Source organism: Trifolium pratense, linkage group LG5 (assembly GCF_020283565.1).
Source record: "Trifolium pratense cultivar HEN17-A07 linkage group LG5, ARS_RC_1.1, whole genome shotgun sequence".
NCBI lineage: Eukaryota > Viridiplantae > Streptophyta > Magnoliopsida > Fabales > Fabaceae > Trifolium > Trifolium pratense.
Genome location: NC_060063.1, coordinates 24,719,342 through 24,738,528, shown reverse-complemented (window position 1 = coordinate 24,738,528; position 19,187 = coordinate 24,719,342). Strand labels below are relative to the sequence as shown.

Genomic DNA, 19,187 nt, shown 5'->3' with positions numbered 1-19,187 from the left:
GACAGGTTATATGCATTCGCAGAATACAGCTGGCATAGTTCAATGACACTATACTTGACTGATTATTGCCAGATGAAAAATCAGGCATTTTGGCTAAAGTTGGAGCCACACTGCCAACAATTGCAGAAATCGAAGACAAGACCAAAGAGGGATCCCCTTCTTGAGCAGCACCACCAGTCTGTCTTATGCTATCGATCAAACTCATAACTATTTGTTGAGCAATTTGTCTCTCATGCCTGCGCCTACTCTGAATGGTAACCGGCTACCACTTATCTTCTAACGGAAAAATTCATCAGGGTCCTCAACTCCTGCAGGAACTCCAAAGGGAAACCCTAACTCTCCATCCACTGACCTGACAGACTCAAGTTCGGCGGAGAGTCTTGCATCACATGTAGACTTAAAAGTTTGCTCCCACTCAATGACACTAGCAACATTACTGTACTTTTTCAATAAATACCGAGTAAAAGCTGTGGCTCCTAAATTTGACACCCTTCCATTAGATGCAATGATAGTGGCCATACGGTGCATTGCAAGTGACAAAGCTTCAGGAATATGGTCAGTCAAAGTGCGTCTTGTGGGGTTGAGATAAGCCCTATAATACAATTTTAACTGGGTTAACTTACTGAAATTACTAGCATCTGTAATATCACTAGATATTAAAAATAATCAAGTAACATAAATAATAAAATGCATCCAAGGAAGTTATATGCACAACTACATACCAGCTTTGACAAAAAATGCCCAAGGAATCAGTTCAAGTAACTAAGGGTCTTTTTACTTTGTAAAAACATTTTCTATTTCATTTTCATGATTTTGTGTTAGTTTTACTTGTTAACAAGGAAAAAATAGACTCTTGAAATGAATAATTGTCTGCATTTTCAGAAATAACAAAAATGTCAAAACAACTATTTTCATTATTTTCGGAGATGCATCATCCCTAGCTAGCATTTCAGGAAATTAACCATCAACATTTTCAACCAACGGACAAATCCAAAATCTTTTGATATGCTATTGCGACACATAAAGATTAACGGCATATAAAAAAAAAAAAGACGCAAATCGTTAACTTTGATGTATTTCAATAATATATCAAATGATTTTGAATTTGTCTGAAATCTTACACAAATGATCTATATGAAATAAACTTTCAATCCAACGGTGTATTTTATAAAATTTATATCGGTTAAAACGTTATTGAGAGATATAACATTTGGTGTCAAACTAGTTAGTGTCATTTGATCCTGACCCATATATATATATATATATATATATATGGGAATGACGAGAATAAATTGTAACCATTAGATTGAAAGGAACAGTTGAGATTAAAACATAATGTACAACAACTCCTAATTTCCCTAAATTTTTAATTTCACTTGATAGTGCTTCTCTCATTCTTTTTACAGTATTCCTTCTATGAGAAATTCTTCGGTGAGTCATCATCTAAGCATTAATGGTTAGACACAATCAATCACATAATTACAATTTGGTTAATTCTTTGGTACATATATTTAGAGCTGGGTATGCGGGCTAGCCCGCCCCGTTTAACCCGCCCCGCATAAACCCGCATATTAAACGGGGCGAACAAACCCGTCGGCAAATATAAACGAGTTATAATATTAAGTCCGAGTTCGGTCCGCATAAGCCCGCGGGTTAAACGGTTAACCCGTGGACTATTACCAAAAAAAAAAAAAAATTCACTTTTTTCAAAAAATAAACTAAATTAATAAAATATTTATATAATGAAAGTTTAAAAAAATTATATTATTAATAATTTTATGTTATAACATATAAATTGTAACTAACAAATAAAAATAAATAAAGTTTGTGATATCATTGAGTTTATCTATCTTCTCTTTGTAAATAATGTAACTAAAATCAAATTCAACTGATTCTTATCGTCATTTTTGTATCGTCCATTTTAGTGAGAAAAACTTTCTACATGTACCCAAAAAACATAAAAAGATTAACATATTCAACTTAACTAAATCACATCAAGGTAACCAAATTATTCAAAACATAATAGCGAAAAATACCCCCAAGAAAAATAACTTCCCATTTGGACATGTATCTTTTAAATACTAGCAAATGTATATATAGCTGAGACAAAGTAAAAGATAGTGAAAAAGAACAAAAAAATTATAAGTAGAAGAACATGCTTGAATCATGATGTTTTGTGTTGTTGTCTACTTGATTAAAATTGAAGTGTGTTGTTGCTTTTTATAATTAGGGTTTAGACTAAGTTTTTTTTTGTGGTTAAAAAAGTTGAATTTGGACATGGACCAAGTTATTTATATCTGATGAATTTTGTAATTAATTATATAAAAAAAAAGAAGGCGGGCCACGGGCTAACCCGCGGATTTAACCCGCATAACCCGCGGTTTAAACGGTCCAACCCACACGGGCAAAAATGTAAACGGGCCAAAAAAAATTGGTCTTAAGTCCGTGCGGGCTGCGGGTTAAACGGGTCGGCCCGCGGACCTTGGTCCGTATACCCGGCTCTACATATATTATTTGGATATGTATTAGTGCATTTGTTGAGGTGAATGGTTTTGAATGGTTTATAAATAATATTTATTAATTTTTTGTTAGATACTATTTGTGAACCAATCACAATCATCCATCCAAGCCGTGTACAGGTACATATCCCAATTAATAATAATTAGCCAATTACATTTTTTGGGGTGGGTTGGGTAGCTCAGTTGGTTAAGCTAGTTGAATTAAGGGTGCTAGAGCATGAGGTCTACGGTTCAAGTCCTGACAAAGAACATTTAGTACTAACAACTAACATTGCTTATAAAAAAAAGTTACATTTTTATTTGACTTTATTTTTTTACCCAATCCCCTTACTACTAGAACAAACTTATAGGATACATTTCTATTTGACATTTATTACGGAAAACATTTTAATTTGATTGCTGTATATGCATGGGATGGATACGGCTAGTCTAGTGTTTCCCAAAATATAAAAGATATTGATATTGATATATTGACGAATATAATACTCTTTAAGTAATATTATGGAATTGGTTCAAAAAAAAAAAGCCTTTAAAATTTTGCGAATAGACAAAACAAAAAAAAGACTTTTTTATTCCATTACATTATGCAATTTTTTTTTGGTACATTCATTACATTATGCAATTTGGTCTTTCTATTATAATTTTCCGTAAAAATAGTCTTTGAATTATATCTCTTGCTGGCAAATTTATCTATGAAATTTATTACTTACTACTCCCTCCGTAGTATCCGGTTAGAATGATAACACCAAATTAATAAAGTGGATTTTTGCACCCTATCTTTCTATTATACCCTTGTCTTAATTCACCAATAAATTTCTATTTTTTTGCACCTAGTACTCATCTTATTTAAATCTTCAATGGACCATTATTATAGGTAACAAATTCTGTTTAAATCTGAATATAACCAGGAAACAACAAATTTTCCTATCATAAAAAAAAAGAACAAACTTTCTTCTTTTTTTTTTAAAAAAAAAACTTCAGTTTTTCAAATATATATATATATATATAAAATATATCAAAAAAGATAACAATAATTGACAAATGGTATAATTGACAAATTGTATCCTTAAAACACAAACTGGACAGTTCAATAGAAACACTAAATATGATAGAACTGGACACTTTTAAGAAAACGGATGGAGTATTAAATAAATCTTTGATTATATCGATATTAATTAATATGGCTGACCACTACCTGATATATTTAGAAGCTTAGAAATAATGTTATTTTTAATTGAGTTTTCCCTAATGCTTCTCAATTAGTAGAGGATATTAAAGTTTTTTTTTTTTGTTGATAAGCACTTTTTCTTGATTTTGGTTTAGCAGAATTCTGTCAGTAAGTCATTTTTCTCCTTTTTTGATTGGTGTATTGATCCTCTTATATATCTTCAAAACATATAATAACTTTTTAAGAGATCGAGTACCCTATATACTCCGTTATAAATTATAATATATCTTTGTTTATTAAAAAAAAAAAAAAATTATCATCCCATTCGCAAATTTTAGAAGGTAAGTAATCAACCCACTATTTCAGGGGAGGGATAATTGTCAATTACTAATAATCCTACTAATCATCTTGGTTATTATCGGAAAAACATTATATGGAAATCAACAACATTAAATTTATTTGATTTCTTTAACATTATATAAAGGTAGTGTACTTATTATTCTCAAAAACCAAAAACCAAATCACCAAAGCTAGGAAGAAAAAAACTTCAAAAATGGTTGCAATTTTTTTGTTTGTGATGTGCTTACTAGTTTATAGTACAGAAGCACAAGTTCAATACAAGGTTTTTAATGTGAATGATTATGGTGCAAATGCTGATGGCAATACTGACAATAGTGTGGTAATTAACCATGTTAATTCCTTCTCGCTTTTGTTTTTCTTTTTTCTTTACCATTATAATTAGTTGTGAATGCTCACACAACATGTTTTTTTTTTGTTATTTGGTTCCACCTGCGTAGGCGAGTTCGCTGGATAGCGTTTGTGATGTGTGTGTTTACTTCTATTTTTATTAGACAATTTTGTTGTATTTTGGACTATCGGTACACTTATTTGATGTTTGATTTGATGTTAGGTTTGACTAAGTTTTTGGTTGATGTCTCGCAGTATTTTCTTTTATTTTCATCTTAATATATCTAGGATGTTGTAGAGGGTTTCTCATCGACGAGCTAATGTATAATTTGTTATTCTCATATATATAAAGGCATTTTTGAAAGCATGGAGTGATGCATGTAGATGGCAAGGAAAGTCAACTATTTTGATTCCACAAGGAACATATATGCTTAAAGAAGTTATATTTAGTGGTCCATGCAATGCTTGGATGAACTTTAAAATAGAAGGAACATTGAAGGCTCCAAGTGATCCATATTCATTTAAGACTGAGAATTGGATAAATTTTAGATATATTAACAAATTGAATGTTGGTGGAGGTGGCACATTGGATGGTCAAGGATCTTCTGCTTGGGAAACTAATGATTGCACTAAGAATCCAAATTGTCGCCCTCTACCTACTGTAAGTTCATTTCATATAATATAAATCAAGTTTTTTTTTTTTAATCTCTATATTGATTGATCTTAACAAATAAAAATATCCATTGGTTTAACTATTAAGAGATTTGGATCTCGTAAGCAAATGATTATGAGTTCGATTGTGTTATGATCCTAGAAGTCCAATTAAGTGTCAAGTTCAAGAAAGAATGAAGTAGTGACTCATCTATATTCTAGAATAAGTTTGTTATTATTTTGTGATTATTTGGTTACCAATTATGTAAGGATATCCCTATATAATCTTGCATTGTTTTAGGCAATGATTATGAAATGAGAGAGTAGTCTTTTCTTCTTATCTTTACTTTTTAGGAGATTTCTCTACTCTTTAAGTAGAGTAATTATACTTCTCATTCATTACAGACTGATTACTTATGGTTCGTTTGGTTCGGGGATTTTGGAGGGGAGGGGAGGTGAGGGAATATTTTAAAAAAATTGTGTTTGGTTCAATTTTTTAAAAGGGGAGGTGAGGGAAGGGAAGATTTAATATTTACAATTTTATTTTAAAATCCCAAAATTATCTTTTTTAAAGCTATTAAAAATTAGGTTATCTCTATTATTTTTATGCTGCAAATTGCTTCCATCCTTGGTACTTCTCTTCCTAGAAATCTCTTTGCTAATATCATTTGACTTTTTACTTGTCAGTATCCTAGCATTATTATATCATCTTCTTTTGTATTCACTATTCAACTCTTGGGTATTGTAGTAATTTTTTTTTTTTATGTTTACGTGTTATACTTGAGTCATTCGTTTCATTAATTGTCGATACTATATTTTGTAGCAAGATAATGTTGCTTCACTTGTGAATTTGTGATATTAAGTTATTAACATGTTACATATTTTTTGGATATATTTGACCAGACAATGAAATTTGACTTCATCACAAATGGTAATATCCATCACTTGCGCTCTATAAACAGCAAACAAAGCCATTTTGTGGTATTTGGATGTGACCAGATGACATTTACAAAACTAAGAATAATAGCTCCTGATGAGAGCCCTAACACAGATGGTATCAAAATAGGGAAGTCAAAAGGAATAAATATCACAAGTGTGACCATCGGAACCGGTGATGATTGCATAGCTATGCTCGCCGGTACGAGGAATGTTTTGATTTCAGATGTTTTTTGTGGTCCTGGTCATGGAATTAGTGTTGGAAGTCTTGGTAAAAATGAGGGTGAAGAAGATGTTGATAACATAGTTGTGAAGAATTGTACTATTAGTGGCACAAATAATGGTGTTAGAATTAAATCATGGGCTGTTCAATTGAAGAAAACCTTGATGGCTTCTAATTTTCTCTATGAAGATATTGTGATGGATAATGTGCAATTTCCTATTATCATTGATCAAGATTATTGTCCACATTCTTCATGTCAGGTTTGTACTCTTATGCCACATTTGAATATATTATAAATTTAGACCCAAATCACTCTTTTCTAGATTCGAGTTCTCGATAGTGAGGTAGCCGTAAATGTTAATACATCTGACCCTAATTATAAGACCCATTAAAAAATTGCGGAGATTAAGAAATTGAGTTGTGACATTAAATTTGTTGACAATTGATATTGATTTTGCAATTTTATTCTTCAAGAAAGAGAATAAGTTATTGTTTTTCTAAAATATTTATTACAGATTATAGAAAAATATACAATTAAATTAGGGGTATGTTGGTAAAGAAATAGTTAATGCCTTTGAAAATATGAAAGAGGTCTTATAAAAAAGGACAAAAAAATAGCATGTCTTATATTTAGGGATGGAGGTAGTATATATTAGGTGAAAATTAGACGATTAATTTTGAGATATATATTTAAAAGTTGATTTGTTAAAAGTCAAAATGTGAATTGTCTGATATTTAATGGTCGATATTCTTTCACTACTTTATTGTGTACGTTCTTTCTGATTGCATAAGTTTGTTTAGGTCTGTCTTTTTTTCATCTTTGTTTATTAATTTAAAAAATACCATATATTCATATCCATTTTAGTTTGTTTTTTTACAATAATCCATACTACTAAATGTACCACAATTTAATTAAACTTTACCAACAAATTTTGTGTAGGAGGATTCAAGTGTACAATCAAGTGTACAAATAAGCAATGTGGCTTACAAAAATATTAGAGGAAGTGGAAATTCAGAAGTTGCAGCAAGTTTCAAATGCAGTCAAAATAAACCATGCCAAGGCATTACAATGGATAATATTAATTTGTGGCCTTATGCTAGTGATAGTGGAAGTCTAAGCAATGTGTGTTTAAATGTTAATGGTGCTTCTTATGGCCAACATAATCCACCTTCTTGCATATAGTGCACCTATTTCATTTAGGATTAAAACCTTTTCCTTGATCAAAGTGTTTAATGTTCATGCAAGTTTTATTTATTTATTTTCCATTAAAAAGGTGTTATTTTGTGGCAAGAATAATTTGTTATCTAATATCCAATTATTAGTGTTTATTACTAATATTATCACTAATTTTTAAGTTTGTATAGTTTTCAATAAGTTCCTCATATAAGTTCAAACAAACCTTAATACAACAATCATTATAGTACACAAGAGAAAAAAGAATTATGCAACAATAATACACTTTAATCTTCAGATTGACAAGCATTTACAACTAATTACATTGTAATCAGAGACTAATTTGGGTATAGAAGAACCCACCATCACCCTTCCCATATTTCCAATATCACCAACATCAACAGCGACGGTGCCAAGCCCTTTCCCGATAATGTAAATGCTTTTACCAACTGCAACAAGTTGGCAGGGTGGTCTTGTAAGCAATGGTGACAACTTCCCAACCAGTATCCACTCGCGTCTTTCTTTATGCCACATTGTCAGCCTAGTGCCCGAACTTTGATCCAAAACAAAAAGGATTCCGTTGACAACAACTGCAGGACCTCTCCATCCTGAAACCATGTCAGCATCCGCATGCTGCCATGTGCCACTTGATGGTTCGTAAACGACAGCATACACATGAGGTGTAACTGGAGATTTGCCACAACGGATGTATATTTTACCATCCATAACTACTGAATCTTCAATTTCGGGAACGATATTAGGATCTCTGTGAGATGTCCAAGCATTTGTGTATGGATCAAAAGTATCCCATGAATGAGGATCACTTGAATTTGAACCTATGCCACCAATAGCATATAGTTTTTCATCCATAACTTCACAAGCAAAGTAGCACCTGAAATTTTTTTGTGAAGGAAAATGGTGATTCTTACGTTGGAGTAGGGGATAATGATAAATGAAAATTGACAAAAAATTACAGAGATCATTTTTTTACCATAATTCATGAGAGCATGATGCCAAAGTAGTTATTGATTATATAGTTAAATACAAAAAACCAAAACTTCCACTTTTCTTGCAGGCTTCAAAAAAGCTCATGTAGAAAGTGGGGGGAAACATGAATTACAACAGAAAAACAGTTGTGCTATTGGCATGAAGGAAAGCGAGTGAATCCCCAATTTAGTCCCTCACTTTGCTAGGGTGTGTCAATTTGGTCCTTCACTTTCATAAAATGTTACATTAGTCCCTCACTTTGCAAAACGTTTGTCAAGTTGGTCTAGTTGTCTTGTATTTTTTAATTGCAGGGACCTCGTTGATTCTGAGTATGTAGTTTCATAGACCAAATAGACACTAAATATGTAATTTTAGGGACCAACCTGATACTCCGTTATATGATTCCAGGGACCAACCTAGCATGAACAACTTTCTGATGTGGACGAAGTGACTGACTTGACTAATTTTCTGCTACGTGAGGGACTAATGTGACATTTTATAAAAGTGGGGGACCAAATTGATACACCCTATAAAAGTGAGAGATTAAGTTGCGTATTTAATCAAGGGAAAACATAATTCCTTAATAATGTATAAAACAAGTAAAGCATAAATCACTAAGAATTTGTGAGCTAATAGTTCTTCATTAATGCTATTTTGCGAAGTCAAGTACACAAACAAGTGAAATATCGAATACTAAAATACTAGATTATATATAATGCCACCTACGTCTTATATAACTGTAAGCGACACTATCATGATATTAGAAGCTTTAACTTACAAGCTCCAAGGTCATTCCCCGTAAAAAAAATATAACTAGGAAAAGAATAAATGGAGGAGTGAAAGTTGACAAGGTACTTGAAAAAAATGAGTCAAGATATAGTCATAAGTTTCCTTCTTCGGTATTCGCCTATTCGGTATTCCCAATCCCCGTATTTTCAATTTTCAATCATAAAAAACTTGCGGATCCAAATATATTTTTTCCAAGTACAATACTAAGTTTGTGGCTTAGTTTATGGTTTTCTAGCATAAAAAAATTCCTTAAAGTTCAAGTAAATGTAAGAACTCTAACTATAATCTGTTCCAAAAACACCTAGCAGATTGATAGTGTCAAACTATCTCTCTTATTTCCTCCAACACTTACTAACATAGTTTCCCAAAGGGATAAACATGAGGATATTTACCTAGCAGTTGACAAGGAAGCAGCTTCAACCCAAGAGTTCGAGGAAGCATTGTATGAATAAACCTCGTCAGTAGCATCTTCAGACCAGCCACAGCCACCCAATAAGAATAGCTTATTTTCCAAAGCTTCAAAACCCATGCCTTTCCTTCTAACGATGTGAAGCGGAAGCCCATGAATGAGCTTCCAAGATTTTTTTGATGAGGTTGGATCCAATACATAACAGCAAACGTGATCCAATTTGTCCCTGCACAAAGCATAAATCCATGTCTCATCAAGTTTATGCTTCCTACGATAATAAAGCCACTCTTCACTACAAACTAAGTCCCTCCATCTTTTTGAGACAGCCTTCAGAACTGAATGATATTTTCGAGGAACTCTTGCCAGACACAAAAGAGAAATATCATCAGGAAGGCCACAAATCAATGGAGTATTAGTGACTTTTACTTCATCAACATTATTTGATGATGTTTCCTCGTCATCTAAATCCTCCATCGGTAATAGTTCAAAGGACCTGAAAAGAAAAGGTACATGTCAGTAAAGCTTGCATCAAATCGTCATTTCAAATTTTCAATTCATTTGTGTACATATTGCATGACAAGCATCTACCCATTATGTTCCCAATCTGAAATTATGACACGTAATTAACAGACCCGTGATAGATCCAACCCTCAAAGTCAAAGAAACAAGATCAAGATTGTCACATTTGCGTGACAGGGTTCTTACACTTTTTAAGGCTTGATATTCTCACCAAGACATAGCATAATCATACACTCCGTCTTTTATATTCACCTTGATCAGCTCAATACAATCCTCACTAAACAGAATGCAGACTGAATAATATGCAAGCATACCACAGTTTACTTAAACAAAACTCGTCTCTTTCTCCTTGCAATGTAACATGTACAGGCCGGCCTATAGGACCTACTGTTTAGCCTAGGAAATAAGCTTATGACAGACTACTTGCAAAGCCTAACTCGACCCAGCCTATTTCCACCGCTATTTACACACCAACAACTTCAACAAAAAATGATTATTTAATTTTCCAAACATTGAAATTCAAACCACACAATTAAAAAATAAGCTGAATAAAACCATCAAACTATAATCACATGGTTACTTATTCTACTATAGTTTTTCCACAAAGAATCAATATTTACATCTACCCAAAAAATGTAAAGCAATTCAATTTCTTAAACCTAGCTTTTGAGAGTTTTCCCCCAATTTGATTTTCTGCAATTGAAAGCAAACCGTTGCAATTTCAGATCGAATACGAAAATGGGCACTAATTTTTTAATTTAAGATTTCAAAAGTTTATAAATTGAAAGTAAAATATGAAGAATGAAGGAAATTGAAAGCGAAGATCGAAATAGTGGAAGGGGAAAAGAGAAGAGGGAAACTTACGAGCACAGAATTAGGGATTTCGTCTGAAAAGCGCACTGCAAGACAAGAAAGGAACACGCAGGAATATACGGAAATATTATGCATGATAATTAAAAACAAATGATGTGTCGCCTCATTAAATGATGTGGCAACGCATCATTGAATGTATGTGTAAAAAATCTTTACACCGATGGTGCACAACAATTAAACTTAAAAAATAATATTTTCTATGTTTTTAAAATGGTGACTCCATAATTAAAATGTCGACTCCATAAAGTTTAAGATTATTTTTTTATTTTTTTTACAATAATATATTTAATATAAAGGTTAGTGAACCTTTGTTAGAAGAGTTGTTGAGTAGATGGGACTCTATTAGTCATGGATTTAGAGTATGTTGCAAGATAGTTGCATTTGCACAGGCAGATGTATGTATTGCATTAGGATTAAAAATTGTAGGAACAACTGTACCTCTACCTCTTAACGATAACAGTGATTGTCATGTTAAATCATTGTTTAATGGAGAGGATGTTACAATTGATAGTATACAACAAAACCATAATGTCCTTAACACTGAACGAAACATTGGAGATTTTTGTAAAGTAGGAATGTCACTAGTGTACCATTTAAGTTGTTGGACGACCTAAATTTGCTTGAAACGTATAATTGGGGTCAAGCGGTGTATGAAGATTTAGTCTAAAGCATAAACACTGCTGCTGCCAAATACGCTCAAAGTGGAGGAGACTCGGGTAAAGAAATGATTCTTTCAGGTTGTTCTGCCATTTTACAAGTACAGATAATTAAGTTTGTTGGTTTAATTGTATAAATTTATAAATTATTTATGATTTGGTGTGTGATATTTTAATTTATTTTGATATAGATATGGGTTGTTGAGAAACTGCAATTATGTAACATATCAACAAAGTGTTTTCTACGTATTAATAAGTAGACAACACTTTCATTTTACGGTAACGAAATGCAAAATATATTTGCAAATGCAAAGGTTAGCACTCACATTGTATATTAATGCATGTGTATGCTTTTATAATTATTTTTTTTCACTTTGTTTTTGACTAATCAAGTTTGTTTAATGTGATTAGTTGGTTGAAGATTTGGTTCCAACCGAAGAAGACCATCAATTTCATTTTCCGATTCAAATCAAACTCCGATTATGTTCAACTTAAATTTCTTCACCTCAAATTTCGATTTCGAGGTATTGACTTTGCTTAGGGTTTTGATTCTCTGATTTGGTGCTAAATTGATTCTTAACTTTCATATTTCTAGGTTAATTTTTATATATTTCTCATTGAAATTTTTGATCCAGTTGTGCATGTTTAGGAGCTGATATTTTTTATTTGATTTTAAGTTGATTCTTAACTTTGCTTATTGATTTTAATTTCTGATAAGTTATTTCACCATATGCTTCATTGATTGAGCATGTATTGAATTCTCCTAGCTTCCTGTCCCATATGATTGTATAAAAAGTGATTCGTGAGATGAAATGGGAATGAGAATTGCAATGATGTTTAAGTTAGGCACCTGACAGATTGGTGGTTGGGGCTGATAGCTAGTCTTGATATATTTCTGATAATTGGTGGTTGGGGCTGGTAGCTAGTCTTGTGTGTGGTTCTGACAGATTTCTCCTGGTGTGTCTGCGTTTTTTTTTTTGCTGGGCAGGGAGGCGTGAATTGTTGCACTATTTTTCTGTTCTGGTTTTTTGTTTGGGTGTGCTATGTATTGTTGTATCCTTTTTGTTGTGTTTTGGCGTTTTTGTTAGGCCGTTTTGGGCTTATTGGCCCCTTGTACATATTTAAGTACTTCTTGTACTTTTACTATTAATAGATCTTTAGCTTTTCAAAAAAAAAAAAGGCCTGAACCAAGAATTTTAAATTCTTAACTACATATCCTGCTAAAGAATGATACATGTTAATATGATTGTATAATGTTTCTTTAACCATTTGTTATTGTTACCTTATGCATATCAATATTTAATTTCAGATGAGGATAAAGAATACACTGAACCATCTAAATAAGTTGATCGATTATAATCCTAACTTGAACGAAGCCCAAAAGAACCGACTTCGTCAAACTCTTTTTAAATGGGTCGTTGATATGACATACCACATAAAGGTTAGTGGACCTTTGTTAGAAGAGTTGTTGAGTAGATGGGACTCTATTAGTCATGAATTTAGAGTAGGTTGCAAGACAGTTGCATTTGCACCGGCAGATGTATGTATTGCATTAGGATTACAAATTGTAGGAACAACCGTACCTGTACCTCTTAACGATAACATTGATTGTCATGTTAAATCATTGTTTAATGGAGAGGATGTTACAATTGATACTATACAACAAAAACTTAATGTCCTTAACACAGAACAAGACATTGAAGATTTTTGTAGATTATATATACTTTTTGTCTTCTTTGCATTATATTTTCCTAAGAAAAGTAGGAATGTCACTAGTTTACCATTTAAGTTGTTGGACGACCTAAATTTTCTTGAAACGTATAATTGGGGTCAAGCGGTGTATGAAGATTTAGTCGAAAGCATAAACACTACTGCTGCCAAATACGCTCAAAGTGGAGGAGACTCAGGTAAAGAAATGATTCTTTCAAGTTGTTCTGCCATTTTACAAGTACAGATAATTGAGTTTGTTGGTTTAATTGTATAAATTTATAAATTATTTATGATTTGGTGTGTGATATTTTATTTTGATATAGATATGAGTTGTTGAGAAACTGCAATTATGTAACATATTAACAAAGTGGTTTCCACGTATTAATAAGTGGACAACACTTTCATTTCACAGTAACGAAATGCAAAATATATTTGCAAATGTAATGGTTAGCACTCACATTGTATATTAATGCATGTGTATGCTTTTATAAAAAAAAATTCACTTTGTTTTTGAATAATCAAGTTTGTTTAATGTGATTAGTTGGTTGATGATTTGGTTCCAACCGAAGAAGACCAACAATTCGATGTTGTTGCTGAAGTCATTCGACAGTCTGAAGTTATGCATACGAATGATATTGACACCGACTTTGATGCAACCGCTATTTTAAGAAAATAACGAATATTGTTTGACCACAATAAATCATTTAGGGAAAGGATTTCTATGTTTGCAAAGGATTTCAAACACATGACTACTGTTTATTTTTTCTTACTGTGATTATCATGTTATTTTTTTTTCAACTCATAAAATTACAACAAACATAATTCCACAAGTTAAACACAAGTGTTATTAAATATGTCACTCAAATTCATATAATAGCACTTTACTAACAGAAGTGATATTGTAGGTAGTGAATTTTTTTTATCAAATGCGTTTAATAGCACTTTTGTGCAAGTGCTATAATAAGTGTACTTAAGATAGCACTTTTTGTTACCTTAGATAACACTTCTTCAAAAGTGCTATTATCGGGCCTTCTAAGTGAAAAAAAAAAAAAATAAACACTGAAAATTTCATTTTGGCGCTGAATTTAAAAAACATTTTGCGCCCTCACTTTTCACTCTAATTTTCACTTTTCACTCTCACTTTTCACTTTCTTACCCAAACCAACTGCTTCCTTTCTTACCCAAACCACCGTCGACCTAATTTTACCTCTGTGTCTACCGTAGAACTGCTCACCGCCGACCCAGAAACCACCGTCTTAGAACCACCAGCTTCTCATTTCTACCGTCTTCTCACACGACCGACGAACTCATAACTCGACAAACCCATCGTTCCGACGAACTCGTCGTCTCCATCGTTCCTCTCTTCAATCTTCGCACCATCGTCTCCATTGTTACTGTTGTTGAAGGCTTGAAGGAGGTACAAATTTCCCCTCTCTGTATTTTTCTGTTGTTGATGCCTTTTATATTTTGGATTTTTGTATGAATTCTTCAAGCTTAGATGTTGATGGAAGGAGAATTAATTGCTTCTGTTTCACTTTGTTTCATATTGGGTTTTGGGTTTCATATTGGGTTTATGGGTTTTGTGTTTTGATTGATAAGTGATTAGTGGTTGAAAGCTTGTTTCTGTGTGATAACAATTAAAGTAGATATATAATTTGTTAATTATTTTTTAGTTACTTTTTGAGTTTGAATTGCAAGTTGAGTTTCTGTGAAGAACTTATACATGCATTAAGAAAAGAGATAACTTAAAATTGGTAATTATTTGTGTATTGAAATTGGTAATTGATTTTCCTGTTCGTTAGATTTTCCTTCCTGTGTCTTTTCCCCTGTTGTGTGGTTAGTATGCATGAAAACACAACACAATTTTGAGACCAAAAGTTACTAAAAAATACTTATAAGCAAGGTTTTAAATAAAGGAACATTACCGCGAAATCGGCCGTTACAAAACGATAATGACAGCCACTGATACCGTTATTGGCCATTTTAACGGTGAGAAAAAAGATCACAGTGAAACGACGTTACATAACACTTTTACGACCGCGAAACACGCCGTATGTAAAAACCAACACAGAAGCTTTAGCATAAACAGGGGGCCAAAACCAGAACTCAAGTACAGCAGAAACATAGCATAAACAGGGGGCCAAAACCAACACAGAAGCTAGAAATTACTATGATTATAAATAAAAATATAATGATTTTTTTTTTAACATATGTTCATCTTTGCTCCATAAAATATATGAACTTTCCACTAACAAAAATGATCAAGATTTAAACCAGTCCATTAATAGAGATAATATAAGTTTTAGAAACAAAATTTGGACTTTGAATAGAGTGTTTTGTGTGTGTTAATTTGAACTTTGGAGATGAGATTTTTGGTGTGTGTGAACTTGCTTCTGATCTCTGAAAAGGAAATGAGAAAGAAGAACCTAGAAAGAAAGAACAAGGTGAGGTGAGTGAGAGAAAGTGGCTGTAATTGGGTTGGGTTAGGAAAGTGAATAATTCCACTAATTTTTACTCCTATTTTGACTTTTTGGAATGCACCAGTATTGATTGATTTATGTTTTTCGGTTTTATATGAAAACAATGTTTAATTGTACATTATGAATGGAGATGGAATCCTGTTTCCATAGATGATTTCGGCGACTACTTGTGCTGTGCTGGGAGCTGCGATTCTGCTATGTTTTTTATGTTGTTTTCTCTGTTGCTGTCATTCTGCTACTTGGCCTCACTGCTTTGTTATTAGCCCTGTTTTTTGTGTAGCTATCCTGGCTTTTTGTTGTGATTTGCGTATTGCATATTGGATGCCTCCAATTGTGCTTTTCTGTTTCCACTTTTAGTGGGTTGTATCATTGCCTCTCCAAACACTCCTTGTGTTTTGGTAGAGTGGTTTTATAAAATTATTGTTGTTCAAAAAAAAAAATTGTACATTATATGATAGTATGCATAATTTTAGGAAAGATTTGTGCAACATTATGGTTAATTCACACCGCGACAACCGCAATCTATAACGCAACACCCGTAATAGCCGAAATCGCAAAAACCTTAATGCGACTGCGACCGCGACCATTACCGTTATTTAAAACATTGCTTATAAGTCTATCCATTGTTGTTAAAAAATACCTATAAGTATATTCAATGTGTTACTATTAAGACCATACTAATTATTTTAACTCAAATTATCTATATTCGATGTCTTACCTATTAAGACATAGGAACTATGGATCGAAAATGGATGTCAGCCAATAAAATGTCAAAAGAATTCGAAGATGGAGTGAAAGAATTCGTTAAGGTTGTTGTTGCTCATGCTAAGGACACTAGTAAAATCATATGTCCATGCTTAAAATGTTGTTATGGACCTGTTAGTGAAAAGGATTTGGCAAGTCACCTAATATTTAATGGAATTGATAAAACCTATACATGTTGGACAATGCATGGGGAAGAAAAAACTAAGTCCACTAATTTGAGGAGCAATGTGACATATACATCTAATGTTTTTGAAAAAGATACGCAAGATTTTGATCGTGTCGAAGAGTTTGATCGTGTCGAAGAGTTTGTGAATGTCATTGAAGAGGATATTCGTGATTGTCCTGGAATGTTTGACAGACTAGTAAGTGATTCAGAGAAACCATTGTATGATGGATGCACTAAATTCACAAGATTGTCCGCAGTCTTAAAGAGGTTGTCATGCAATATCCAAAGAAGATCCCCGATAATGTACATGATTTTAATTATTATTGTTATTATTAATTTGTAATCATAAGCATAAGTAATGTAATTCAATTCTAACTAAATTTTGTGGTTTTTTTTACTTGAAGTATTTTGATGAATACAAATGTGGTACATACTCTAAGGATAAGTTAAGTGAAGTGAAGGATGAATGGGCGGGATATATTTTCACAAATGTTATCCCCGGCGGAAGTTGGATAATGTAAGTATACTCTTCTCTGATTTGGGTTTATTCCAATTTTTAGTCATGATGATTGTTTTCGGTAATCCTCGATTGAGAGCTTAGTTCTTTTTTGGGAGTTCGGTTCTCCTTGGAAAATGATCGTTCTGTTGCTATATGTCTACTATTTTAGATTACAAGTGGTTAATTAATGTCTAACTTTGAGTTTGTCTTTGTTAAGCATGTTAGGAGAACTATAAAGTTATGAAATGTAGTTGCTGCTAAACTTTTCCATTCTCTTCTTTTTAATTTTTCAGGGACTTCTTGGAAACATGAAAGATGCTTGCTTGGTTGGACAATTGGCAGAGGAATTGTTTAGGTTAATTAGTTTGTCTTGTTATAAGTAGTGTCATGAACATCATCTAGCGGGTTAGGATAATTAGTTTGTTTTTGTCTTGGACACAAAATTGTCTTGCTTCTTTGTTTGTTTTGTGAAGGATGGGAGACTATGTAATTTGATGGTACTTATTGGCCTTCTTTGTGCCTTTTTATGTCTTTATTAATATAACTTTGCCTTTTGTATTATTGGCTACTATGTTTTAAGTTTCAAATTAAGCTTCCGGTGAAAAATACAATTTAAGTTCTATGACAGACCTGTTAAAAAAAAAAAGTTGCGGCTTGTAAAAACAAAACAGACATGTTGAAAAAAAAAAATTGCAGCTTGTAAAAAAAAAATGACATACAATAGCGTTTTTGTGATGAAGTGCTATTAAAGGTAGGGCAAACGATAGCACTTTTGAACACAAGTGCTATTGTAACTGAAACCTATGATAGCGCTTTTGTAAAAAGTGCTATTAAAGAATGTTGTGAAAAGCGTTACAAAACAGGTCTACTATAGCGCTTTAGTCTAAAAGTGCTATTAAAGATTAGTCATACAATAGCGCTTTTACAAGTGCTATAATAGGCACAGACTTTTAATAGCACCAGCTTCTATAGCACTATAAAGTGCTATTAAAGCCCAAAAAAAGTGCTATAGTAGCCTTATTCTGTAGTAGTGCTAAGTCTAGAATCATAAAATTAAGTTGAGAAAATCAATATTAAACATATTCACGAATTAGAATCCCCAATTTATACCCTAAATCATGCATATCAAATAACCATAAGGAAAAGGGAAATTAAAATCAGAGTGTTTTGAAGAATAAGGAGAAGAGCAGAATCAAAAGGAAGAATGAACTAACCTTGAATCGTATGAATGAGTTCAACGTAGTAACATCTCTGATTTCGTCGAAGTGAGGGGACAAATCTGTTATGGTTTTGTCGCAGAGAAGGAGAAGGAATTTTGCAGAGAGGGAGAAGCTTGAGCTGAGATGGAGATGAAGATGGCGATGATGGAGCAACTTGCGCAGTAAGGAGATTTCTCGCGTTGGTTTTTGCGATGAGAAGGAAGTGAGGTTGCGCAGTGGAAGTGAGAAGGAAAAAAAATGAAAATATAAAAACTAAAAGACAGTTCACACGCAAATTGACAATTATACCTCTTTTGTGTTGTATTTTTGTTTGATTTTTGTGTCTCTATAAAATTTAGAAATTTTATAGAGACACAAAAATCAAACAAAAATACAACACAAAAGGGGAATAATGGTCAATTTGTGTGTGAACTGCTTTTAAAGTATACCTTTATTTTTATATCACTCTCTCTCTCTCTCTCTCTCTCTCTCTCTCTCTCTCTCGTTATCCTCAATCTCCATTCTTCCAAATCTCCACCTTCATAGAAACCACTTCATCTTCATCTTCATCATTCTTCACCTTCTTAGAAATCGATTCATCTTCACCTTGCTCACACATCTCGCATAATCATCTTCACATAAATCGCTTCAACATTTCGATTCAATTTCATTTTTCGATTCAAATCAAACTCCGATTATGTTCAACTCAAATTTTGATTCAACTCAAATTTAAATTCTGTTCGTTCAACTCAAATTTCTTCACCTCAAATTTCGATT

General features: G+C 32.6%; 2 protein-coding genes across 3 annotated transcripts; one reads left to right on the top strand and one right to left on the bottom strand.

Moving 5' to 3' along the window:
* Positions 1–4,240: 4,240 nt before the first annotated feature.
* LOC123886309 (exopolygalacturonase-like) lies at positions 4,241–7,389 on the top strand. Its single transcript, XM_045935637.1, has 4 exons — positions 4,241–4,366; positions 4,721–5,035; positions 5,929–6,444; positions 7,125–7,389. The coding sequence occupies exons 1-4, from the start codon at positions 4,241–4,243 to the stop codon at positions 7,365–7,367; spliced, it is 1,200 nt and encodes a 399-aa protein (XP_045791593.1). The 3' UTR covers positions 7,368–7,389.
* Positions 7,390–7,548: 159 nt separating this feature from the next.
* LOC123885400 (F-box/kelch-repeat protein SKIP4) lies at positions 7,549–11,011 on the bottom strand. Of its 2 annotated transcripts, none has more exons than XM_045934674.1 (3): positions 10,927–11,011; positions 9,527–10,036; positions 7,549–8,250 (listed from the first exon to the last, which is right to left on the bottom strand). In XM_045934674.1, exons 2-3 carry the CDS (start codon positions 10,015–10,017, stop codon positions 7,653–7,655), a joined length of 1,089 nt encoding a protein of 362 aa, XP_045790630.1. In that variant the 5' UTR covers positions 10,018–10,036; positions 10,927–11,011; the 3' UTR covers positions 7,549–7,652. The 2 variants fall into 2 exon arrangements, with proteins under 2 accessions (XP_045790630.1, XP_045790631.1); XM_045934675.1 differs by having other exon boundaries at positions 10,249–10,985.
* Positions 11,012–19,187: the final 8,176 nt, after the last annotated feature.